Source organism: Ctenopharyngodon idella, chromosome 11 (genome assembly GCF_019924925.1).
Source record: "Ctenopharyngodon idella isolate HZGC_01 chromosome 11, HZGC01, whole genome shotgun sequence".
Classification (NCBI taxonomy): domain Eukaryota; kingdom Metazoa; phylum Chordata; class Actinopteri; order Cypriniformes; family Xenocyprididae; genus Ctenopharyngodon; species Ctenopharyngodon idella.
Genome location: NC_067230.1, coordinates 11,506,072 through 11,534,057, shown reverse-complemented (window position 1 = coordinate 11,534,057; position 27,986 = coordinate 11,506,072). Strand labels below are relative to the sequence as shown.

General features: G+C 39.7%; 1 protein-coding gene across 6 annotated transcripts in view; it reads right to left on the bottom strand.

Moving 5' to 3' along the window:
- LOC127522014 (band 4.1-like protein 1) overlaps nucleotides 1-27,986 on the bottom strand; it is a 467,430-nt gene that overhangs the window by 184,921 nt on the left and 254,523 nt on the right. For all 6 annotated transcript variants that reach the window (XM_051911522.1, XM_051911524.1, XM_051911523.1 and 3 more), the window contains 2 exons: nucleotides 9,470-9,557; nucleotides 9,089-9,241 (listed from right to left, as the gene is read on the bottom strand). In XM_051911522.1, the coding sequence (XP_051767482.1) occupies nucleotides 9,089-9,241; nucleotides 9,470-9,557 (241 nt within the window). The remainder of the gene's footprint in view (nucleotides 1-9,088; nucleotides 9,242-9,469; nucleotides 9,558-27,986) is intronic.

The window sequence follows — 27,986 nt, the reverse complement described above, 5'->3', positions numbered from 1 at the left end:
TAACACATTTCCTGTTACCTTTTCTCGCCATAAATTTGTTGCCTTGCCACGGCCAAACCGTTTGAGATATCAAAAATCCGCTGCCAATTTTTCATCATCAATGTCTTGACTTCATGCTGACCAAGTTTGGTGGTGAACGGATTAATCGCCTAGGAGGAGTATATCAAATTCCAGAGCATGTGTTTTTCAAACAACCCATAACAGCTGACTTCCTGTTGAGCTGGCATATAACTTAGAGCACGAAAGTTGTTAGGCCCGATGAGGTCTTTATGTGTACTGAGTTTCATACTTATACACGCAAGCGTGTTTGATATATGGCCAAGTTTTTGGATTTGCCACGCCCGGGTCCCAGCCTCTGCGGCGTCCTAATGGCCGCAGATTCAAATGTGTGTGCCAATTTTCAAGAGTGTTTGAGCACGTTAAGGCCCCCAAAAAGCCCTGGAAGAAAAAAATAATAATAAGCCTTAGGAGAACAATAAGCCCCTGCGCCTTAGTGTCTTGGGCCCTAATAAACGGAGGAAATCCAATAGGGTCCTCGCACTTTGGTGCTCGGGCCCTAAAAATAAGATTTCAATTTAGATTTAAACTCATACTAAAACACTAAACACCAAATGCCAGGTATGTGATGTTCACTTATATCTTTGAACAGGATTTATTTCCAGGTATAACTGTGTACTCAAAATGTGTCTTTGACTCTCATTTATGTAGTTCTGTCATGACAATTCTCGGACTGTTTGGCATGGTAATGGGTATCATCTGGTCCTATAGATAATGATGTGATTACGAGCAGGTTGAGTTAAAGGACCTATTAGCCTACCCATTAGAGTTTCATGCCAGAACTACCCCCCAACAGAGTTTCATGCCATGAATTACCCCCCAACAGAGCAGGTGACATGATATTTGAACAATACAAGCCAGTGTACTGTATGTCAGGAAAAGCAAATCTAGCCGTTAGACATGTGGGCTGCCACGAGGTGCATATAAGGCGCGTGAAGCATCTTGCAGTGTAGTCCTATGTGAACTAGTGTACCCCCTTTTTAAAGGGTGTCCCTGGTGACTTACCAATGCGGTGTTAGCTACATATGTGCCTACATACCAGTATATGCATGCCACTAAACTAAGTATTTTGGGCCGAAAGGCTTGGCTCTAGTGGCCTATTAGACTATGTGTGCCTGGGCTACCATGCCGAATGGCTTAGCTAGTGAACAATATGGCTATGTGTGCCTGGGCTACCACGCCTAATGGCTTAGCTCTAGTGAACAATATGGCTATGTGTGCCTGGGCTACCATGCCGAATGGCTTAACTCTAGTGGCCTATGACTATGCGTGCCTGAGCCAAAAGGCTCAAACATAACCAATTAGAACCCACGTTATGTGTGGCTTTAACAAATGGTAACATGTTGCAGGCTAATAGAGATGAGAAAAGAAACCCCCCACGACCACCTGAGCAAATAAATAGTATAATGATTTAGCATCATTTGATAATTGTCAAGTCAAACCCTCTATACTCATATTGTAAAAGTGGAGGTCGTTCGGACAACAGAAAAATAATTAGCATGACTCTAACACACGTTCAGCTGAACCCAGCCCGAAACACATGTAGGTAAATGAAAACATCAGCCTTGAAAAGTGTTGTTGGAAGATAAGCAAATAAGGTGAGCCCCAGTTAAATGGCAATACGTTTTCTCATGTCCACTATGCCTAGTTGCAGTGATGGCTTGCTCATGTTAAAAAAAACAAAAAAACATGCATCGCTGCTGCTGTATGCTTGTATTTTACTCCTACATCAAGAGCAAGACTGTAAACACCCTTCTAAGACAAATAAGGCATAATTGATATTTTGTAGATTAAACCCAGCCCGGTTCCAGAATCCGGGAATTTCCAAGAATTTAGCGAGGGTGCTATAATACAGATGCTGTGTAAGATGTCTCACCCATAAGAATAGCAATGTACTGTGAAACATTTAGATTTACGAGACATTATTTGAATGATATTTGAATAGAAACTCAATATTTTGATCAATATTTCTATATATCTATTGTCTGAGTTACATGCTAATGCATTGCTATGGTATATTATATCTTGCCCCATGCAATGGTTATGTCAATCAATGCAATTTGACAGTGAATCCCATTTCACTTCTTAAACTCCGCAGTGTGCAACTGACTGTCAGTCCTCACAGCATAAACACTTATTAATGAAAACGTATGGCTGCGAGAGCGTGCAAAAACAGTTCACTCATCTCAGTAGCGAACTCAGAAAGTCCCGCTACATCAATAAGCTGCCCACACTGCAACGAGTCTCCTATTAACACTCCTGTTGCTAAACGAATACCTCGGCGTTTTAAGCAGAGAGAGTGATTTCTGACAGATAAAAAAAACACCTGTGATGACCACCGCTCAGGATCAACAACGCGTGTCTGATCAGCCACACACACTCTAGGTACGTTGAAATGATAAATCATTCTACGTGAAATGTATTAATAAGATGATGATGAATGATATCTGACATTGGCATAAATCGCTGTTCGTCCTGTAGTTATAAAATATGCCCAATATAAATCCGAATACAGCTGCTTGTGTCCTTAATATGTAAATAAGGTGAAAACAGTGTTTGCGTTTTGATTCATGATAACATTCACATTGCATGATCAACTCATTAGCCAACTCATCTCACTCAAATTAGCAACACGTACACAATGGCTACGTTTACATGCACCAATTTTCGTCAATCCAAATGAATTGAATCCGATTGCAGATCTGTTTACATGTATTCTAAACATTGTAATCTGATTCAAATATCTGTTTATATGTGTTTTATATACATTCCGATCAAAACTTTTGCGCATGCGCTCTGCGTGTGTGACGTCATATCAATCACACTTGCGGTAACCCGGGTTGCGTCAACAGACGATGATCATGTATCGACGATAGCCAGAGATATTGTAAAAAGCATCAAATATTGGCAATATTAAGAGGATTTGGTATTTCCAATTAATGTAGGCCTGTTACATTCTTCTAGTCTATTATTATAACTATTAGGTTCGGCTTCTTTTATTATTAAATTAATATTATACTGTGCTGTGAGGATAATAAAAGATTAGGCTATTAGCTATCTTTGAAAATGTTTTAAACATTTTTTTAGGTCTTTTATACAATGAATTATAGGCCTATAATTAAAATTATTAAGAGTGTAGGCTATAATATTTCCTAACACCTCAGTCATCAATGAAAATTAAGCGCAGCTTTACTTAAAGCACAGACTTTAAGAAAACAACCTGTTTAACACGAAATACTATTATTCTCATTTGTTTCACTAGCCTATACAGCCACAAGAGAAATAATGGAATAAATTAAGACAGTTATATACCGTTATCAGCATATTATGTTGAAATTCGTCTCTGAGAGAATATGCTCCGTTAATGCAGCGTCAGACGGCTCCGTCACTTTTTACTTTCAATTTCTGTAGTGAATACTGACCGAGGTTGAGACTTTGCGCAAAGTTTGCACATTGCTTCTTGTGTGATATCTAATGGCTCCCCTTCTTGTTTTAAAACGGAAAGATTTCCAATATTATGACGAAGGGATACAGCTATGCCACTGCCTGTTGGCATACATCTTTACAACTAAAGACGTGAACGTGAACTTGTGCAATGCGTAATGCGTGTCAACATTGCACTGCGCATGTGCCCCAGAGACCTCTGAATACGACTGAGAATGTAGTCGGATTCAAGCGTTTACATGGTAATTTTTTGCTGTTGGATTGGATTAGAAAAGGAATAAACCACCCCTTTCAATCCAATCGAAATTTCATTTGGATCAAGCTCAATCGGATTGATTAAGGTGTTTACATGAACGTTTTTCAATCCGATTGAGCCGTCAATCCGATTACAAATGGATTATTTGGGTGCATGTAAACGTAACCAGTGTTTACTAAGCCGCAACGTCTGCTGCATTCTATTGTTGTTGATATTCGCTACATTGCAATCTGAATTGCTGCTGTACACAAATACTGGAATTGCTGTAGCTCCATTAGATATGCAAAAACAAAAGCGAAGCCTGTTTTTCCACTTAAAAAGTACAGCAAGCTTGTCTCTGTATCCTTATACAACATTGCATATTCGCTAGCTGCTAATATGCTTAGTAATTCACTCTAAGCATTTAAACAAGACTGTTGACGTGACAAAGAATCGAAAGCGCAAATTACGCAAACGCACAGTGATATAGCATAAAAACCTGTGTACTTATCTTAGATGTTGATTTTCAGATGATTTCTGAAGCACGCTGCACTGCTAAGGGAAATGCTACTCATGTATTTGAAGCTCATTGGCTACTAATACAACAGGAACCAATCATCTGGTCCTATAGATGATGTGATTACGAGAAGGTTGAGTTAAAGGACCTATTAGCCTGCCCATTAGAGTTTCATGCCAGAACTTTGTATTTAACTATATTCTAAATAAACTACAAACAAGAAAAATTATATATTTCTTTTGTCATTGCATTCTTTTATTAGTTCACTAAGTCTCACTATAGTTTCATTAAGTCACATTCCTCACTGAATGGCTCATTTATGTGGCTCATTAGGGGCAGGGTCTTAATCTCCTCAGGTGTGAATCACAGCATTATTCATGAAGATTCATGTCTCCTCGCATATGGCCATCCTAAAAAAGTGTCCCAAAAAGTGTCTTAGAAATTTAAATACATTTAAATAAATTCAATACATTGTTTTATGTGTCCGAGAAGGCAGAATGATTTTAACATCACTTTGAAGCAAAGACTCTAGACTAAAATATACAATTCCCAAAAATTTTTAGTATGTTTCGAGGCCTTATTTTCAGTGACTTTTTTTTTTTTTTTTTTTTAAACCATGCATATACGTAATTCTCTCAAAAATACAAACATGTACATACTTGTTGCTCACATATTATTGTAGCCTAGTTCGTGCTGAATACAGTGTAATGATACTTTTGTCATTAATATGTTTATAAGCATATGAAAAATGCATGTCAGGGCATGTCAGGGCAACCCCCAGAGTGGCAGCACAGCTGAAAGGTTTGTACAGGCGTAAATACGCATTCCCTTCTACTTTAGGCTTATTCATTTCACTTTTGGTGTGAAAGGGTCTTAACATTAGCCAAAAAATAGAACTTTTGTTTTTGTTAAAAAACAAACAAGCAAGCAAAAGTAATGTAACGCATTACTTTCCCCAACACTTCCAATAGTTATGATTAATTCCTAATTACAACACAATCTAAATTTAATCATAAATTTATGATTAATTCCTAAGAAACACAATCTAAATTTAATAATTATTTGAAATGGAGTCAGATTAAGCGTGTAGATAAAGTAAAATTGAAACTAAATTTAAAAATGTAATGGAATTGAAAACAACAATTCAAAGCTGTATTACACTTATTGTTCTGATGCTTGAAAACCCCTTTTCATCTTTGACCCAGCTTCAGAAAGAAATATTTTATTTGATTCAACAGAATTTATTACACATACTCTTTTGGACCATGAGGGTGAGTAAATGATGACTGAATTTTGACTGAAACTATACCTTTAATGTTTTTTTTTTTTAGGTTTTTTTTTTAAATTACTATGGAAATATGATTTTTTAAGGCACAAGCATCGATGGTGTGAGGACCCTATTATAATTGCTCAGTCAATTCTTCTTCTTGAATGAATCACATTTTTGAGGGCCTAAACATGCTCGAAAACTCATGAAACTTTGCACACGCGTCAGAAGTGGTGAAAATTTACGTCTGATATGGGTTTCAGAATTAGATGTGGCAAAATGGCTCAATAGCGCCACCTACAAAATATCAATTAAGCGCCCTTCACGCTACGTTTCACGTGCAGGTATGAAATTCGGTAGACACATATAACAGCCCAATACCTACAAAAAAGTCCCTGGGTGCAAAACCTGAAAACAGGAAGTGAGATATTTTGAATTTTCTCTGCAAAATTTTTACAGTTTTTGCCATTTCCAGACTTTGTACTTTAACAAACTCCTCCTAGAGATTTTATCAGATAAACATCATATTTGGTCAGTCTAATCTAAAGGCCTTTGCGACGTTAAATTGCGAAGATCTTGAGTTTTTGCTGAAGGAAGTGTCCGTGGCAGCCTGACAAATTTTGATGTTTCACCAAGAAACAGGAAGTTGTTGTAACTCGGGCATACAATGTCTGATCTGCCACAAGCTTCACATGTTTTATTAGAGTCCTGGCCCAAAGACATCTATATGCCAATATTCAGTTAGTTATAGCGCCACCTGCTGGCAACAGGAAATGGCATGCTTTACACTGTAATTCACTCCCAGAAACACATTTCAATATCCTACAAAGTACCAAACATACTAGAAACACGTTAAATCATGAAACACTTGGCTAAGTGCTAACGTATGCGATTAAAGCCACGAAACAGGAAGTTGTTGTAACTCAGGCATGCAATGTCCAATCTGCTCCAAACGTCCTGGCCTGAAGACATCTACATGGCATTATTCAGTTACAGTCAAAGCACCACCTGTTGGCAGCAGGAAGTGTGGCACGTTGAAATGACTTGGCCATAATTCTCCTGTATTTACTCGCTTACATGCATGTCGCCCACTGTGCACTGTTTTCCTAAGGCCAACGGGTGGCGATGAGCCTGGGTGCGAGGGCCCTTTCATTGCTGCTTGCAGCTTTAATTTTAAATGAAATCATATTCTAAATAAGAAACTACAAGTCAGTAGTCGGCGGTAAATGTCTGAATGATTAAGTCATTGGGTCATTCATTCATTCATTCATTCGATTTGATTTGATTCATTCAGGAGTGAATAAAATGGTTCTCTTTATAAATGGTCCATTGAATCGTTAGTCTTGTTGGACTTGAAGCAGATCATCACCATCAAACCGATCGGTGTATGACATCAAAGTACAGCGAGAGTGATTAGAGAGCAGAAGGCCTTGTATGCTTTCGAATCACTCTCGCGGTACTTTGATGTCATACACAATTAGTCTGTGCAGTGGCGCATGGTTCACCCGATTCATTCAAAACATAGATTAAATGAATTAAATTAAATAGATTAAATGTTGCTCGGAGATGAACAGTTCTGCTGTGTCTTTATATTTTCATTGGCAAACTTGAGCAAAACAGACAATATTGTGTCTAAATAACACAATATTAACTTCAGCACGTGCAGCACTCGTGATATTTGCACTCATTGTTCGTGTGATATAGCTTAAAGGGTTAGTTCAGCCAAAAATGAATTATTCACCCTCATGTCGTTCCAAACCCACAAGACCTTTGTTCATTTTTCAGAACACAAATTAAGATATTTTTTGATGAAATCTGAGAGTTTTTTTATCTCCCATAGAAAGCAACGAAATTACCACATTCAAGGTCCAGAGAAGTAGTAAAGGCATCGTTAAAATAGTCAACGTGACTACAGTGGTTGAACCTTAATGTTATGAAGTGACGAGAATACTTTTTGTGCGCAAAGACAAAAAAAAGAACTTTATTCAACATTTTTTCCTTTTCCCTGTCAGCCTCCTATGCAGTTGGCGCAGTGAACGCAGTGCAGAGCTTCCATGTTTACGTCCGAAAGCTGGCTCAGTATTGGCCGAGGCTGTTCACGTGAGCACCACGACGTATGCGTGTGATGCTGGCCAATACTGAGCCAGCGTTCAAACGTAGAACACACAGAGATTGACTGCTGCCTGGCCAGGTGATCGATAGGCAATGAGTCAATTCTAACAATAGACCTGCAACCTAGAAAAGACCACAACGCAGCCCAGGATATCAGTGAATACCCCTATGGCCAACTACAACTCCCCGTCCCTACATACACTATATTGCCAAAAGTTTTGGGACGCCTGCCTTTACGTGCACATGAACTTTAATGACATCCCATTCTTAATCCGTAGGGTTTCAAATGGAGTTGGCCCACCCTTTGCAGCTATAACAGCCTCAACTCTTCTGGGAAGGCTTTCCACAAGGTTTAGGAGTGTGTTTATGGGAATTTTTGACCATTCTTCTAGAAGCGCATTTGTGAGGTCAGGCACTGATGTTGAACAAGAAGGCCTGGCTCGCAGTCTTCGCTCTAATTCATCCCAAAGGTGTTCTATCGGGTTGAGGTCAGGACCAGTCAAGTTCCTCCACACCAAATGGACCTTGCTTTTTGCAGTGGTGTGCAGTTATGTTGAAACAGGAAGGGGCCATCCCCAAACTGTTCCCACAAAGTTGGGAGCATGAAATTGTACAAAATGTCTTGGTATGCTGAAGCATTAAGAGTTCCTTTCACTGGAACTAAGGGGCCAAGCCCAACCCCTGAAAAACAACCCCACACCGTAATCCCCCCTCCACCAAACTTTACACTTGGCACAATGCAGTCAGGCAAGTAGCGTTCTCCTGGCAACCGCCAAACCCAGAATTGTCCATCGAATTGCCAGACAGAGAAGCGTGATTCGTCACTCCAGAGAACACGTCTCCACTGCTCTAGAGTCCAGTGGTGGCATGCTTTACACCACTGCATCCGACGCTTTGCAATGCATTTGGTGATGTAAGGCTTGGATGCAGCTGCAGAATAGGACTGGTCCCTCAACGGAGCATGGTTTCTTCCAAGGTTTTTTTTTTTCTCAGTTTCTGTCACCTGATGGAGTTTGGGTTCCTTGCCACTGTCACCTTTGGTTTGCTTTACTGGGGACACTAATTATTCAGCAATATTATTGACTTGAATGCACTGTCACTGTTGCATGAGCACATTTCATAATTGATGAACTTTACACAGTTATTTAACTGAACTGAATCAACACTGAACTGACTTCAGCTGAACAATGACACTACTGTATTTTTAGAGCTGCTTTACAGCAGAATTGAATTCTGTTTGTATCATTTTGAATCATTATTTTCCTGTTTATCATTGAAAATCTGCTTTGAAACAATCTGTATTGTATAAAGCGCTATAGAAATAAAGGTGCCTTGACTACAAGTGACGTGTAAGACCATAACTGTTTTGGTACCTTATGTGATCAAAATCCAAGAACTTAAACTTCTGTGAAATTTTCATGGTTTAGCACTAAGATCCTCTAGAAGATCTGATTACCTCTCCAGGGCGGATCTTGATGTAGAAGTTGCTTCTTTTGTAGGAGATCTTGAGGATCTTTGGCCAGGCAAAGCGATTGATTCTCAGTCTGTCACGGTAAATTAATAGACCATTGGAGCACACGCCCAGCAAGATATCAATCCCTTCTGAATCCTGCCTCAGATAGAAAGGGTGATTATTAAAGGCACAGTCAGCTAAATTACACAACTACTATTGCAAGAAGAGGCCTAATGCTAACTAAACTTTGTCTTTAGAAAAAAAATTAAATGAAGTGTGAAATGTAAAGTTCTGTAGACATTGATAGCACTAATTACAAACTACTTGCTGTTGTAGTGTCTACAGCAGTTCAAATTACAGATTGCATCAGGTGATTTGATGTACCTTAGCATGATGCAGGTCAACCCCGTACATGGAGAGTTTCTTAGCATTTTCCAAGAAGTTCATTTCCGCCTCAGCAGGCATCATCCCCCTGAGAAACAAAGAAATTAACCATTAAAAAAGCTGAACAGTATAGTAATATATATTTTTTAGCATAACTGCAGGCTTGTTTATCAGCAACGTAGTACATTAATATAGAAAGAAGTGTCACCAGGGGTGCATTAACCCACAGGCTTACATGGACTGAAGCCTTGGGGTCTACAGTGGGGAGAGGCCTAGTGGCTGCATTGAAATAGTATATAAACATAGCTGAAAATATGCTTCAAACGCAGCTGATTCATTTAGATTTTACTATCATAACTGATTTATACACTGAACAGCCACAACATTAAAACCACTCATAGGTGAAGTGAATAAAATGTATTATATCATTACAGTGGCACATGTCAAAGATGTATATATTAGGCAGCAAGTGAACAGTCAGTTCTTGAATTTCATGTGTTGGAAGCAGGAAAAATAGGCAAGCAAAAAGATCTGAGTGACTTTGACAAAGGCCAAATAGTGATGGCTAGATTCCTGGGTCAGAGCATCTCCAAAAATGGCAAGTCTTGTTTGGTGTTCCTGGTATGCAGTGGTTAGTACTAAGGGTTCTCTGATGGTCATAAATTGACAACTCATTATTTATTGGCAAGCATCATGTGCAACATATTCCATTCCCTCTCTTAGAGGTGATTAGGAACAGTTTAGAGCTTAACAAATATAGCATTCCTGTGAAATAAAATAATAATAATAAGAACAGTCTTTATTAATAGAAAATAATCAAATGTAAAACCACACTGCATTAACTTCACCGTGTAAAAATCTTCTAATGAGCAGCAAGTGATTTTTTTTTTGAGTCTTTTGTTGTTTAACATTACTGACACAATGGCAACAGGAATATTAGGCTGCTGCCACTTTAAGACCGAATGCACATTCCAATATACTGTTACACATGCAATTTATTTCCCAACTGTTTATGTTCACTTAAGACATAACCGACAGTGTTTAAGTGAATACTCACCAAGTCGGACAATTTGACATATTTCTGTGTTTATTTAACCATTTAGGCGCAAACCCGAAGCTCAGAGTTCACTTTGATTCTCAGTGTTCCAATAACTTTTTGAGCACGGGTACAGAAAGCCGTTTGGGGAACAGTATCACTTTCGCTGCTTAATGCAGTTTTAAGAACTCTTATTATTGAGCACATCCTGCAGTTTAGCAACAGTAAACTGTATTTTACGACAATCACTGATCTAGCTGATTTGGATGTTAAGTTTGGACTTTTAGGGAGGATCGAACAAAAGTGTACTGCTGTGAGGGAAAGAAATGTACTAAAATTGCTAAAAAAACTATAATATTTTGCTGCCATTGCTATAGGGTTGCTTTTGCTGCAATGTCTCCGCTCTCCGCAAAGACATAGTGGTGGATAGGAAGTACCTGAAAGCCATATTTGAGTAAAAGTTTAGATATCTTAACAGAAAATGACTTTGGTAGAAGATTAAGTCACTGTTTCATGAGTTCACACTTAATCAAGATGACAAATAATCAGATAGAGTAAAAGAATGCGTATTTGGCGTGAGAGAGGGCTCTGAGCTTGGTGTTTGGCCCGAACCCAGAGTACTCGCCCCGTATCTTTGGTTAGGATAGTAACCAGGTGAGTGTGAGGAGACGGGGTGGTGGAGGGATGCAGGAAAAAAAAAAAAAAAAAAAAACGTCGAGGAACATTGGTGAGTCAGCTACATATTTATAGGACTCCTCTTATTCTGATTGGGTAGATCATTTGAACGTTGCTCCTCCCGAACACAAACATCGTTTCACAAGTTCACTTAAAAATATTCAGATAGAGTAAAAGAATGCGTATTTGGCATGCTGTCCGAGTAGAGGGCTCCGAGCTTGGTGTTTGGCCTGAACCTAGAGTACTCCCCCACAAGATGCAAAACCAATGCGAGACAGCAGCCAAGAATGTACTGACAACACCCCAAAATTTGCAGAGCGCAGGGCTAATGGTGTGCTGTTCACGGGGAGGGGTTAGTCGCTTTACAGGGACGGCTCTCACATCATTGGACAAGGGAAATCACTGCTGTGGCAGTGGAGAAATGGATAGACAGATAAACTGAGCTCCTATGGAGCGGGGACAATAACACTGCGGTGGCTGTGAAGAAAGGTTAGGCAGAGAAACTGAGCTCCTGCGGGAGCAGAGGGTACATCGCTGCTGCAGCAGTGGAGAAAATAGCAGAGAAGCTGAGCTCCTGCTGGAGCAGAGGGAACATCACTGCTGCGGCAATGGAGAAAACAGCCAGAGAAGCTGAGCTCCTGCGGGAGCAAAGGGAACATAACTGCTGCGGCAGTGGAGAAAACAGCCAGAGAAGCTGAGCTCCTGCGGGAGCAGAGGGAAGATCACTGCTGTGGCTGTGGAGAAACATTTTGACAGACAAAAGGAGCTCCTGCTGGAGCAGAGGGAACATCACTGCTGAGACTGTGAAGAAAAATAGCCAGAGAAGCTGAGCTCCTGCGGGAGCGGGGAGAAAACACTGCTGTGGCTGTGGAGAAAAGGTTAGACAAATGGAAGAAACTGTTGTAAAAATCATTAGTTATTAATTTAGTTCATTTATCTATACAGCAGCTCAGATCAAAAACATATCAAAAACTTGTGTATGATAATTTTCTTCTAAATACGATAATTTTGAGCTTCTGGTAGAAAACTTGGACTTTCCCAGTCTGGCAACACTGGTGTGACTGTGCATGCGAGCTGAACGTGGTGTGCCAGCTACAAGGAGCAGCTCGTTAGTTTTAGAAAGGCATGTACAGAAATTCCCCAGATCAAACTGAGTATTACGATGACATAAACAGTGCTCGTGGTTTAGCGACTGAAAGCGACTCTAAATTCAAACAGGGACAGAAAATGAGAAGGATTTGAGCTGTGCTCTTACGGGTTTTACCCAATGGGGGTGGAGAGCGAGGGCTGGCAGGGACTGATTCTACGCCCTTTCCTAGCGGGAAGAGGGCGGCACTGCCCGAGACGCGAGCTTGGTGCTCAACAGGCCTTATAGTCCATTTCTCTATGGCAGGAATGATTGAGTGGGTTGGAATGGAGAAAGACGTGGAGGAGGATTGTGGATATTTCGCCTCTGCGTGCTGGGACCCGTTTGTTTGGCCTGACGCTTGCGAGATAACCTTGAGGGATCAGATGCGGCATTAGGCGTAGTAGATTGAGAATCGCTCCTTAGGCCAGAGGATTGGGGCAAAGATTCCTCGAGGACGAAAGATTCTTCATCGGACAAGAAGAGCTCGATTTCTGACATGTTAGAAACGAAGGGCGGGACCAAATGCAGGGAAAAAAAGAAGAAAAAAAAACTGTCAGGAACATTGGTGAGTCAGCTACATATTTATAGGACTCCTCTTATGCTGATTGGGTAGATCATTTAAGCGTTGCTCCTCCTGAACTTTTTAGAATACTAAATTTAGAATACTACTTAAGCTGGAGTTCAGCGATCTTCATTTGAGATTTTCTACTTAAATTAAAGTGTCATTCAGTTGGTCTGTGTTCTGTCACGAGCCGCTTGCACTGTTTGCTGTGACTAAATCTGCGATCAAAGTGCAGGCTGATAACCAGCAGTGGTTCTCAAACTGGGGTTCGCAAACAAAATGCTGAGTTTTGCCATTCATTTAATTGTACTCCACCTTAAAATAAAATTAAAACTGAGCATGTCTTTCTAGCAGGTAAAATGCCATAAATACATGACATTCAATCAAATTATCTCATCTTTCGCAGTCAAAACTGACTGCATCCACACAAGCCAGCAAATTGCACTACATTAGTGCTGTTCTCAACAATATACCTTTTTAAAAGTGGGGATTTAGCACTTACTAGCATGAAGAACAAATAGACACAAACTGCATAGAGATTTAAGATTAAAACTCTCTTCGATACAAAAACATAGGGTAAAAGTTTCTCCAGATGTGAAACTTGTATGTCAGAAACTCAGACGGTTGCCATTATCTGTTAGAAATGCTCAGTGATGAACTTCAACGCTTTCTTGACTTGGGTGTCATTGAATGAGTGGATGAATCACAGTGGATTTCTCCAATTGTAGTTGTTCAGAAGAAGTCGGGTGGCATTCACATGTCTGTAGACCTGTGAGAACAAAACTAAGCTGTTGTTGCAGACAGTTATCCTTTGCACCATATTGATGAGTTGATGTCTATGCTGCGTGGAGCAACTGTCTTTTCTATAATTGACTTGGAGAATGCTTACTTCCAGCTTTTGTTACACTAAGAAAGTCATGATTTGACTGAATTTCTCACCCACGAAGGACTATTCAGATTCTGTCGAGTACCTTATGGCCTAGCTTCAGCTCCATCTGCATTTCAGAAAATGTTAGCAACTGTACTGCAAGGATTGCCAAATGTAGCCAATTATCTGGATGATATCATTGTCTGGGGATGCACAAAAAGTGAACATGACCATATGCGTGGTTATTTAGCATATACACGATGCAGGCTTACAGTTGAATGATTCAAAATGTCACTTTAATAAAAGCAGTTTGCGCTTCCTTGGTCATACTGTATCTGCACAGGGTATTTACCCAGATGAAGATAATCTCAGTGCAATGCTTCATGCTCCTTTTCTTAATGAGGCACACCAGCTCCGTTCCCTTCTTGGATTATTGTCATGGTACAATAAATTCATTCCAAATTTCGCCACAGTTGTAGAACCATTGCGTGATTGCATCAGACAAGGTTCTGAGTTCAACTGATCAGAAGAAGCTCAGGTAAGTTTCAGTACTGTAAAGGAATTGTTACTTCAAAGCCCTGCTTTAGCACTGTTTGACCCTAAATTGCCCACCGTTGTTTCAATGGATGCCTCAGTTTATGGACTAGGTGCTGTACTCTCTCAAATTCATGAAAACAACACATAACATATTGTTGCATTTGCTTTAAGAACATTGTCTACTGCTGAACACAAATATTCAACGATTGAAAAGGAAGCTTTAGCATGTGTCTGGGCTGCTGAAAAATGGAGAACTTACCTCTGGGGTTGAAAATTTATTCTAAGTACAGATCATCAGGCCTTGACAGTGCTTCTTTCCTCTAAAGGCACAGATCACGCTGGATTGAGGATAGCGCATTGGGCAGAGCGACTCTTGTGTTTTAACTATGAGGTGGATTACTATCCTGGCTCTCAAAACTAGGTTGCTGATTATCTTTCTTGCCTACCCTTGGCTGCTTCAGATGAAGATCTTTTCAATACTGAACCTGAGTTTGTTGCATTTTTGTCTTCTAAAAAATGTCTGCTGTGTCTCCAATTGAGTTTGCTTCTGCCTCTGCATCATGCTCAGAAATGGCTGCATTACGTGCTCAGATTGTTCGTGGATGGCCTTCATCAGCTACTGTGGACGTTGCTCTACGTCCATATTTTCAAGGTTGTGATGAACTTACTATGCAAAAGTACTACGTGTTTAGAGGGTCATGTCTTCTTGTTCCTGCTTCATTGCGACCTGTTTAATGTATCTGACCCACGAAGGTCATCAAGTAATAGTGTGCACGAAACAGCACATTCGTGAACTTTACTGGTGGCGTGGTATTGACTGCTCGGTTAAGGAACCGATTAAGAGTTATGAAGTTTGCTTGTCTTCTGATAAGACTACAACTCTCCGTGCTGCACCTTTACAACCTGTACCTTTTCCATCTATGCCAAGGGAAAAAGTGGCTGTTGACATTGTTGGCCCATTTGAAACTGCTACCTGGGATTGCTGGTACATTATAACATTGATTGACTATCATAGTAAGTGGCCAGAAGTGGCATTCACTTCTTCAATCACAAGTAAAAATGTGATCAACTTCTTGGCATCAGTTTTCAGCAGATTTGGAAATCCTCATTACACATTGTACATGACAATGGATGTCAATTCAAGTAAGTGGAGTTTGCTGCACTTCTGAAAGCTAGAGACATTCAACATATACAGCTGAAACCAGATATTTACATATACTTCAGAAGAAAAAAAAAAAAAAACTTTTTTTTCCTTTACTGTCATACATTAAATCAGAGTAAACTTTTTCTGTTTTAGATCAATAAATATTAACATATTTTTTGCATTTGTTAAATGTCAGAATCGAGCGAGGGAGAATTTTTATGTATTTTTCTTATCACTTTCATCAAAGTCAGAAGTATACATATACTAAGTTTATTGTGTCTTTAAACAAAAAGAAAACTCCAGACGATTCCATTCTGAGCTTAAGAAGCTTCTGATAGGTTAATTGATTCCATTTGAGTTAATTGGTGGAACACCTGTGGATGCATATAAAGGCACACCTCAAACACAGAGCCTCTTTCTTTGACATCATGGGAAAATCAAGAGAAATCAACCAAGACATCAGGAAAAGAACTGTGGACCTCCACAAGTTGAGATTGGTTTGCGTCTTTAACTCCGTATAGCTTTGTTGAATCTCTTACTTTTATTCATTGTTGCTTATTTTTTTATTACCTTATATATAATATTACCTACCACACTAATCTGACGTCGCTAGCTTGTAATCTTTGATTCTAAATCGCTGTTACAACGCGTCTGCGTTTGCAGCGCTAGCTTGTTAACTTGTTAACAGTCTCTCCCGCGCTCCTTTTTCAACGCATTCTTCAAACAGCTGTGGTAAGTCGCTAGCTTGTAATCTTTGAATCTAAATCGCTGTTACAACGCGTTTGCGTTCACAGCGCTAGCTTAGCTTGTTAACTTGTTAGTCTCTCGCGCGCTCCTTTTTCAACACGTTCATCAAACAGCTGTGGTAAGTCGGATCAGTCTACAAACACGGTGAGTCATGTCATCCTCTCCCAGCATTGCTACCTGTTCCATCTGCCACATGTTTACCATAGCTCTCTCTGTCAGCGACGAGGGATTTACATGTCATAAATGTAGGGAAATAGTCAGGCTGACAGAGAGAATCTCAGAATTAGAGACACGCATCCAAACTTTAATCGAGGATAGTAAGAATGCAAGGGCTTCAGATACTGTTTTGGATGCGACTAGCTTAGAGAACTCTGTACATTGTCCGGTTCCGGCTGTAGAGCCCGCGCAGCAGGGCATTTGGGTAACGGTGAGGTGGCCTAGCCACGGAAAACACCACTCTTCCGTTCCGATTAGAACATTAAAAAGGTTCTCCCCACTCAGTGACGCACCCACTGAGAATCCTGTTGAAACTGCCCTAGTTATTCGCGATTCTATTACACGGAACGTGAAAATAGAGACACCAGCCACCATAGTCACATGTTTGCCGGGAGCCAGAGCACCTGACATCAAAGCAAATTTAAAAATGCTGGCTAATGCTAATCGTAAATACTCTAAGATTATTATTCATGTCGGCAGTAATGATGTTCGACTTCGCCAGTCGGAGATCACTAAAATTAACATTAAAGAGGTGTGTGAACTCGCAAGTACAATGTCAGGAGAAGTAATTTGCTCTGGCCCCCTTCCTGTTCGTCGGAGTGATGAGATAGTTAGCAGATTATCATCACTCAATGGCTGGCTGTCTAAGTGGTGTCCGCAAAATAATATAGGTTTCATAGACAATTGGAAAAGTTTTTGGGGCAGACCTGACCTGTTGAAAAGAGATGGTATTCATCCCTCCCGGGATGGTGCTGCTCTTCTGTCTAGTAATATGGCACATAGTCTTAGAGCTGGAACATGACAAACTGGGGCCCAGGTCAGGAAGCAGACAGACTGGCTAAACAGACCATCTGCTAGCTGCCTCACGTTACAGAAGTCAGATAATTCCCAACACATAGAAACTCTTACACCTAGATATTATCAAATAGAGACTGTGTCTGTACCCCGAATTAGTAAAAACAAAAAACTTCCAAACCCATTTAATGGTAAAAATTTAATTGATGTTCAACAAATAAAAAATAGAGATAATAATGCTAAACAAACAATAAAACTTGGGTTGTTATGTAGTGAACAGCTCATTCCAGGACCCAGTTTATGGCCGGGCCCCTCTCTGTCTGTAACAGCGGACAAAGGTTTGCTACATTTTGATTGGATCTTGGTGGACTAACACAAACAAACTGTCCAACGCCATCAGATAAAGATGTAAGGACAACATCCAGACCTCTCTTAGAGGGCAAGAAGAAGACCTCTTGTACCAAGCCTGGGAAGGACAGGACTTCTCATTGGTCCACATGCAGTTTCTGCCCTTCACCCATCTAGAGACTACTTCCTAAGGTTGGCCAGAGACTGCCATAAAAATTCCTCGGGACCTCAGCAGCAATGGGTGAAACAAAGAGAGATCACAAAGATCCATCCAAAGCCATTCAAAACTATGTTTGAAAACCTTAGAACCGATGCAAACTACACATCCGTTTCATACTTATTCACAGAAATAAGTATTCTCAGTGACAGCTATTTGTAGTGCAACATCTGACACAGATTCAGCTGTTAATGTACAATTGAATGAAAGCATGACAGTTCAATCTTCTTCCATCATGTTTAGTCTCTATTTGTTTAGAATATTGCCAAAGGTATTCTGGTGGTGGTTTGGAAAGTGAGAAATGCATTGGTAAACTTTAAAGAAACTGTAAAGACTTCCAACTTTGTGCTTTATGCAAATGAGTTCCACAGGGGAAAGAAGGGTGGGCCACACTGTGTGTGTCCCCTCTGATGCCAGCAGCCAATCACAGCACTCGAATGGAGAAGCGCAAAATTGCAATCTCCTCCTCATCACAAAGGGATAAAGGTACCCTTTCAACAGACATTCCTTGTTCTGAGTCTGTCCTGCACGGGGATAGACATTAACAGATACACCGTTCTGAGTCTGTCCTGCACGGAGATAGACATTAACAGATACACCGTTCTGAGTCTGCCCTTCAAAGGGGAAAGACATAACAGATATACCATTCTGGGTCTCAACTCTGTAAGGAGTGAGACATTAACCGATATTCCGTTCTGAGTCCCGGCTTGCGAAGCTGAGACACTAACAGATACAACACCGTTCTGAGCCTCTGGTCCATCCAGAGAGACAACAACAGGTCCCATGATCTGAGTCTACAGCTTGTGAGGCAGCAACAGAGATGACCACATTCTGAGCCTCCAGCCTGTGAGGAAAGAGACATTAACAAACACTACATTCAGAGTTTCCGTCCAGTGAGACAGTAACGACATTTGCAACAAGGTTAAGCTCAGGAGAGCAAACCATGCTTCCAAGGTACCTTCATCTGCATGTTCCAGATTGTTAAGGACCTTCTGCACCTACGCCAGGGCCTCATCTGCGTGTTCCAGATTTTAGGACCCTTTGGTGCTCCAGGAGATCAGCATCCCGCAGAGCTTCGTGTTCAAGACTGTTGAAGCAGATTCTGGCTCCTCTCCCCACTGCATTGTCACCCAGCACAACCAGTGGAAGACGTCACCGTCATCGGACTCAACCACGTGGAACGTAAATATCACTTAACCAAACCTCTTTCCAGAGACCTTGGCATTGTTGTATATTATCAGTATATAATTTCCTAATTCCCATTAGATGTAATATAGCTGATGTTAGTTAATAACAAATAACCTCTCGTTTATTTGTTTAGTGCATAATAAGGTTCTCCACCTTATTATTTTCAGAGAAACAGTTTATCTTTCCATAAGATAACGTAACTCTTCCATAGCCACACCAACTTAATCACTTGTATTTTATGTATCTTATGCACTTTATTCCTTTATCATTCATGGTATTCATTTAGTAGTTGTGTTAGTTATTCTTGTTTATCTTTTGTTAATAAAATTTATTTTATTACACTTGTGTCTTCCTTGTGCTGATAATACAGAAAAGGCTCTACAAGTTAGCAATCTCACCAATCTTTCAGATAAATCAGCTGACCACTTTACATTAATTCTAAATGAATGAAAGCCCCTGTTGGGAGTGTTCTCATACTGCCAAGGTAAAAGACCTTGACTGGTGCCCTGAACTAGGAAAAGGGGGAAGTGGTCGTCTGATGTACTCATAACCACCCCTTAAGAGACGTGTGATCCAAAAATTACAACGTCAGTGGTGACGTGAGTACCAATCCCTATTTTACTTCGCATCCTTGAATGGGCGAAAGTAAAAATCACTACAGTTAAAAATTAGATCCCTTTCTTCAAAATCACTTATTGTTAATGATATTATCAAAAATAATAATCTAGATGTGCTGTGTTTGACAGAAACTTGGCTAAAACCGGACGATTACATTACTTTAAATGAGTCTAGACCTCAAGGTTATGATTATCGACACAATGCACGTCAGAAAGGCAAAGGGGGAGGTGTTGCTGTAATCTATAGTAATATTTACAGTATTAGTCAAGTAATCATACTTTAGATCTAATATTGTCACATGGAATCGATATCGATGCTGTTGAAATTCTGCAGCAGAGTGATGACATCTCAGATCATTATCTAGTCTCGTGTATACTACATTTAGTCAAGGCGGCTAAACTGCCTCCATGCCATAAATATGGTAGAACCATCACTTCTACCACTAAAGATTGCTTTATAAATAATCTTCCTGATCATTTATCGCCTTAGCATACCAGACAGCTTAGAAGACCTCGATGTTGCAACAGAAACTATTGCCTCTGTCTTTTCCAGCACATTAGACTCAGTTGCTCCTTTGCGTTTAAAAAAGATTAAGGAAATTAATCCAATGCCATGGTACAATGAGCACACTCGGGCCCTAAAGTTAGCAGCCAGAAAAATGGAGCGCAGCTGGAAGAAATCAAAACTAGAAGTATTTCGTATTTCGTGGAGAGAGAGAATGATTGAGTACAGAAAGGCCTTAAAATCTGAGGAAAAATTCAATTCATTTACTGCTTTAGGAGAGGAAGAATTGTCTAAACTTGTTAAATCATCAAAATCAACAACATGTATGTTAGACCCTATACCGACTAAGCTATTGAAAGAAATGCTTCCAGAGGTCATAGATCCTCTTCTTAATATCGTCAATTCATCTTTATCACTAGGATACGTACCAAAACTTTTAAGCCGGCTATTATTAAACCTCTTATTAAAAAACCACAACTTGATCCTAGAGAATTAGTCAATTACAGGCCGATCTCAAATCTCACTTTTCTGTCAAAAATACTAGAAAAGGCACTATCATCACAACTATGTTCCTTTTTAGAAAGAAATGGTATCTGTGAGGATTTCCAGTCAGGATTTAGACCGTACCATAGTACTGAGACTGCTCTCATTAGAGTTACTAATGATTTGCTCTTATCATCAGATTGTGGTTGTATCTCTCTATTAGTGTTACTGGATCTTAGATCTTATCTGACCGTTATCAGTTTGTAGTAGTAAACGAGGACATGTCATATCGATCACAAGTTCAATATGGAGTACCACAAGGCTCAGTACTAGGACCGTTGCTGTTCACTCTGTACATGCTACCCTTGGGAGATATCATTAGGAAGCATGGCGTTAGTTTTCACTGTTACGCTGATGATACTCAGCTCTATATTTCTTCGCTCCCTGACGAAACTTACCAATTCACAAAATTAACGGAATGCATAGCTGATATAAAAAATTGGATGACCAGTAATTTCCTACTACTAAATTCAGAAAAAACAGAGATTCTAATTTTTGGACCAAAAACTTCTTCACGTAATAACCTAGAATACTGTCTAACACTTGATGGCTGCTCTGTTAAGTCTTCGTCGTCAGTTAGGAACCTGGGTGTGCTCTTTGATACCAATCTTTCATTTGAAGGCCATGTTACTAGCATCTGTAAAACCGCATTCTTCCATCTTAAAAATATATCTAAACTACGACATATGCTCTCAATGAAAAATGCAGAACAGTTAGTGCATGCGTTCATGACCTCAAGGCTAGATTACTGTAACGCTCTACTGGGTGGTTGTTCTGCTCGCATGATAAATAAACTACAGCTCGTACAAAATGCAGCAGCTAGAGTTCTTACTAGAACCAGGAAGTATGACCATATTAGCCCAGTTCGGTCAACACTGCATTGGCTTCCTGTTAAACATTGTATAGATTTTAAAATCTTGCTAATTACTTACAAAGCACTAAATGGTTTAGCTCCCCAGTACCAGAGCGAGCTCCTAATTCATTATAGTCCTTCACGTCTATTGCGATCTCAGAATTCAGGCCAGCTGATAATACCTAGAATATCAAAATCAACTGCAGGTGGTAGATCCTTCTCCTATTTGGCACCTAAACTCTGGAACAATCTTCCTAGCATTGTTCGGGAAGCAGACACACTCTGTCAGTTTAAATCTAGACTAAAAACGCATCTCTTTAACCTGGCATACACATAACATTACCAATTTATATTTTCAAATCCGTTAAAGGATTATTAGGCTGCATAAATTAGGTCAGCCGGAGCCGGGAACACTTCCTATAACACCTGATGTACTCGTTACATCAGAAGAAGAATGGCATCTACGCTAATATTAGTCTTTCTGTTTATCCCGAGGTTCACCGTAGTCAACCGGATCCGGGCCGTATCCGGGTGAGACCAAGGACCTGCACCTTGACACGACCACAACGCAGCCCTGACATATCAGCAGAGATTGAGTCAACTAGATCATCCACTGTGAGGGCCTCATCGACACGACAGCCACGACACAGTTCCTCAACAACCATCCATACCGGCGTGATCCACAATACGATCCTCAATTGGATGGAACTGGAATAAATACTTTGAATGTTGCGATCCTATTGGACTTATGATAGCAACCTGAATTGTAACAAAGCACTGTTGGCCAGAGGAGAACTGGCCCCCCGACTAAGCCTGGTTTCTCCCAAGGTTTTTTTCTCCATTTTAACACCAATTTGCCACTTGTCTGCCACCTGATGTCACCTGATGGAGTTTGGGTTCCTTGCCGCTGTCGCCTCTGGCTTGCTTAGTTGGGGACACTTGACATTTGACTTATGTAAAGCTGCTTTGACACAATCTACATTGTAAAAAGCGCTATATAAATAAAGGTTAAAAAAAAAAAAAAAAAAAAAAAAAAAGTGTGGCTCATCCTTAGGTGCAATTTCCAGATACCTGAGGGTCCCACATTCATCCGTTCAGACAATAATATGCAAGTATATGTAGTGAGGAAAAATGTGGTTTGGCACCTTTAAGAGCAGGTCCAAGTGGAAGGGTGCATGGTAGTACATTTCCACGCGCTTTATAAGACAGAGAGGAGCAGTGGTTTGGGTGTATTACAAGCTTTGTGCTCCTTTGAGACCTTTGTTCTTTGCCCGAATAAGGTAATTGTTGCTATTTTGATTCCTTTTTCCATAGTAGTTAGTGCTCCCAAGTAAAAACTTAGATATTTTTTTTTTAAGGGTTCTCTTTCTCTTATTTGTAGGCTGTTTCCCCCTTTGCTTTGTGTGCAGGCGCTGGGTATTAAGTACGAGGTAGGTTGGACTGATTTTCACTTAGTTTGTAGTTTGTGATTCGTGTTTAATATTGTAGAGTTTTATTTTAGGCTGATTAGATCTCCCTGTTGGGCCTGGGGTTGGTGGACGTATGGTTATTAACCAGTGAAAATGGCGTTGTAGTGCTGGTCAACCCAATAAAGCATTGGTAGGATTTTATTTGTTTATGAATGATTTAAGCTGGGGGGGGGGGGGGGGGGGGGGGGGATTACATTTATTTGAGATGATGTAACGTTTATTTTGTTTTCTTTAGGATTTGCCGTTTAGTTGCCACTGCTGTCTTTCCTCCCCCTATTTTTTTCTTTGGATATGTATTTTTATTTTCGTTTGTTTGTCATCATGGTTGGTTGATTTAATCTGATATTGTGATGTGCTTAGTAGTGCTTATGGTTGTAGTGAATTTATACACGGTTGATTAACCTTTGAATGGTTGGTTTGTATTTTTTACTCTGAGACCCAACTAATTTTATTCTTTTCTTTTTCTTATTTTAGCGGATCACTGAAGGGTGCTGGTTGGATCTCGGGTGTGGTCTCTTTGGCGGATAGTCTCCGATTGCACTGCATGTCCACTGTGTTGTGTACATTTTCTTTCTCTCTCTCTTTGTGTGTGTGTGCGCGCGCGTGTTGTGTGTGGCTTTTCCCAGGCACGTTTGCGGGTGAATTTACAGGGACAATAGCGTGGGCTCATACCGGTGGCTGGTCAGTACCCCTCTGATGTCCGCTAGTTTTTTTTTTTTTTTTTTTTTTTTTTTGTTTATTTAGTTCTCTTTTTAAAGGCATAGCATCCTGTATTATTAAATCAACAAGAATTATGCCTCATAATTGAGTGTCTTTTTCTATGTGCCTTTTTAAAAAAATACTTTCTGGTAATAAATTGTGAGTTTTGTATTGGAGAAACCCGTCTCTTTTTTTTTTCCTTTTGGTTTGGTACACATTGGATCTGTGTTCTATAATTTAACCTAACATTCCCTGAAGAAAGAGAGATTCAGGGTGGCGTAGTCAGGCTATGTTTGATTGGGCTTAAGTTTTATGTTGCCCTCACGCTACATATAAAAAACATGGGAATGTACAACCATCAGGAAGGAATGCTCAGGAAGGAGACGGATTCAGAGTCCCAGAGAGGAACGTTTTTTGGTGCGAAATGTGCGAATCAACCCCAGGACAACAGTAAAAGACCTTGTGAAGATGCTGGCTGAAACTGGTAAGACAGTGTCATTATCCACAGTAAAACGAGTCCTGTACCACCATGAGCTGAAAGGTCACTCTGGGAGGAGAAAGCCATTACTTCAAAACCACCATAAAAAAGCCAGACTACAGTTTGCAACTGCACATGGGGACAAAAATCTTAATTTCTGGAGACATGTGCTGTGGTCTGACGAAACAAAAATTGAACTGTTCGGCCATACTGATAAACAGTATATTTGGAGGAAAAAGGGCGAAGCTTTGAAGCCTCAGAACACCATCCCAACTGTGAAGTATGGGGGTGGTAGTATAATGTTGTGGGGCTGCTTTGCTGCAGAAGGGACTGGTGCACTTCCCAAAATAGATGGCATCATGAGAAAAGAAAATTATGTGGATATATTGAAGCAACATCTGAAGACATTAGCCAGGAAGTTAAAGCTTGGGCGCAAATGGGTCTTCCAAATGGACAATGACCCCAAGCATACCTCCAAATTAGTTACAAAGTGACTTAAGGACAACAAAGTCAAGGTATTAGAGTGGCCATCACAAAGCCCTGATCTCAATCCCATAGAAAATTTGTGGGCGGCACTGAAAAGGCGGGTGCGAGCAAGAAGGCCTACAAACCTGACTCAGTTACACCAGTTCTGTCAAGAGGAGTAGGCCAAAATTCCAGCAAACTATTGTAGAACGCTTGTGGAAGGATATACAAAACGTTTGGCCCAAGTGAAACAGTTTCGGGGCAATTCTACCAAATACTAAGGAAGTGTATGTATACTTCTGATTTTGATGAAAGTGATAAAAAAAAAAATACATAAAAATTCTCCCTCGCTCGATTCTGACATTTAACAAATGCAAAAAATGTTAATATTTACTGATCTAAAACAGAAAAAGTTTACTCTGATTTAATGTATGACAGTAAAGAAAAAAAAGTTGTGTTTTTTTTTCTGAAGTGTATGTAAATATCTGGTTTCAACTACATACGTCAGTTTATCATCCAGCTGCAAATGGAGCTATCGAAAGATTCCATCGAGTACTGAAGAGTTGTATACAATCTGCTATTCTGTCTGGAAAGCCATGAAAATCAACAGTAACAGAGTTTCTTCAAACTTACCGTGCTACTCCACATTCTGTTACTGGGCGGTCTCCTTCTGAGTTACTCTGTGGTAGAAAAATGTGTACTCGTCTCAATGTTCTCTCTCTTACTTGTAAGGATGCTGCTGTGAGTCAGAAAGTGTCATTGTCTCACAAGAAGATGAAAACATACACAGACCTCAGGCGAAGAGCTTGTACTCCTGAGTTCAAACCTGGAGACTGGGAGCGTATACAAATTCCTATTCATGTTCCAAAAGGACATCCTAGATTCTCAAAGCCTTTGAAAACTGCACGTCAGCTTGGTCCATGCACTTACCAGTTATCAGATGCGAAAGCTTGGCATGCATATCATCTTTCTCCAGCTTGTGCACCTACAAACAATGTCATTGAGAGTGAACTTGTGTCCTTGCCCCTCCAGTCTGTTCCTTTCTCTACTGTGTTGCCTAAAAACGAACTTGTGAACTTACCTACTCAAGTTGCCTCTCCATCTGTTCCTGAAAGGTCTTCATTATGAGTGAAACGCCCTCTACGTTTGTTGCATGACTATGTCACTTAGTACTAAAGACATTGATTCCTTTGTGCTAAATGAGAAATTCATTATAGTTCTAATATGTATGATTACAGAATGTAGAATATATTGTTAAACTAATTGAGTTGGATGTAACTACTGTATTGAATTTGCCTATTGCACCAACAATGTATTTTGGGTGAAATTTACAGTTTTAAGTAACGGGGGAATGTTGTGTTTGTGTATTTGTCAGGAGATGGCGCTGTAGTCCATATGTTGTTACCTATAAAAGGTGTAGAGTAAGAATCGAAGTTGTTGCACCTGCTGCCAATTATGTAATGCCTGGCACTGTTGGCTTGCTTATGGATTTGAATAAATCTTTAAGAATTGAGAACTTTCTTGCCCTCATGCTTACCTGGATTTAAACATAATACTCTTTTGTGAGTTATTGTTTTTAATGTTGATCATTATTATATACGAGCAAGAATGCAATGTTTCCTGAATACCCACACGATAATGACATTGACTTTATAAAACAATTCAACATACAAAAGGGTAATATTAAGTGATGTAAATTTTAAACAGTATTGTCAGTATTTTCGCTCTATTTTGCAATGAAAGCCATAGCAGAACTGCAGCTGTGTTTCGTGAATGAATCTGCGGCTTTGAACGAATCGTCAATAATTCAATGACCCATTCATAAATACACCCTGCGTTCCATTCGGAAGGGCTCATCCCTATGCCCTACACGTAGCCCACTTCGAAGTAGGCTACGTGCGCTGAACTTGAATCGATCGATAAACAACTGTTTGCACCGTTGCTTTAGCAATGCATCTGTCAGTCAGTCAACCACCGCAACAATCCCGCTCCCGCTGTAAGCGTGCATCTCTCACACACACACACCCACGAGCGTGCACGCTCTGAGTGACATCGTTTCCATCAATCGGTTCAGTTTATCAAGTGTCTGTATGTTGCATAAATGAAGCTTGCACACTCTGTAAACAAGCCCAAAATGGACGAGGAGCCAGATGAAACAAGTAAAGAAGACACTGAATGAAAATGTATTTGGTAATATCTAGCGGGTTCCAGGGTTACCCCTTTAAAACGTAAAACAGCAGGCAGCTACTTTACCTTTCTGACACCGCTTGTGTACTGATTGTTTACTTTCGAACTAAACTGTAGTTATGCTTTTTTGCACTTTAATCTGTTTGAAACATTTGTTTACTTTATACATTGTGTATTCTTCAAAAGTAGGCCACTGTTATATTTAAGGTTCTTTTTGTTGTATTATAAAAATACTAATCAACCCTGTAAAGCCTGAAATAATTAAATAATAGCCAGAAAATAATTTATTTTTTAAACAGAAGTTTTTTTTTGTTTTTTTGTTTTTTTACCTTTAGACAAAATATAAAAGAAAAAAGTTTGCATGTGTTTTATGTCTTGTCATATATTTGGCACACCAGGATTTTACGGCCTATATGATATTGTGAGAGTATGGAGGGTGAAAACAGCTTAATTTTATTCAGAGGCCAAAACTGAACAAAAATTGCTATTTGCTGCAGTTATTTATGACCAAAATGTAAAATCAATGATTTTTTTTTAAAACAGTTCAGCAGACTACTTGCATAAAATGCATATAAATATAATTTGTCACTCTATATCTCCTAATAATATGTCTTGGTAAGAAGATATGCTTAGTTTTATGATGACAGCTCTATAATTTTTATTGTGGGGGGCAAAACACAAAGCAATGCAACTGGCATACAATGATTGAGAGATGAACAAATAAATGTTCCTCAAAGCCTGTTGTATCATATTTAATACATAAAATATACAAAGAGTACCTGACAACCATGCCCCCATAGTTTCACAAAATCTTGTGGGAAACACTGCAATATAACATTTTATAATTTTTTGTTTGTTTGTTTTATTTGGTGTTACATTATGAAATAAAATGTTAAGATTATATTTAAGTTATTATCAATGTTCTTTTTCTAAAAATAGCAGTGCCCAGTGGTTCTTGAGCTCAGAAAAGTAATACAAATGTTAGAAGAATATTGACTCCACAAGAACTACACAAGAAATGCCGCAAATTTTGAGAAAAGCCGTCATTTTAGGCTGCAGAAATCAGAAAAATATTCCCGCGAAATCCTGGAGGGACTGAATAATGTACTAATAAAGTCTAACTCCTATAAATATTAAAGTAGGATAGAAAAATACTATACATGCATTTCAGGGTAAAATCGAACTCCGAGCCTCCTGTACCTATTCTGTGACGTCAAACAACTTTCCTGTGCAAAGGAT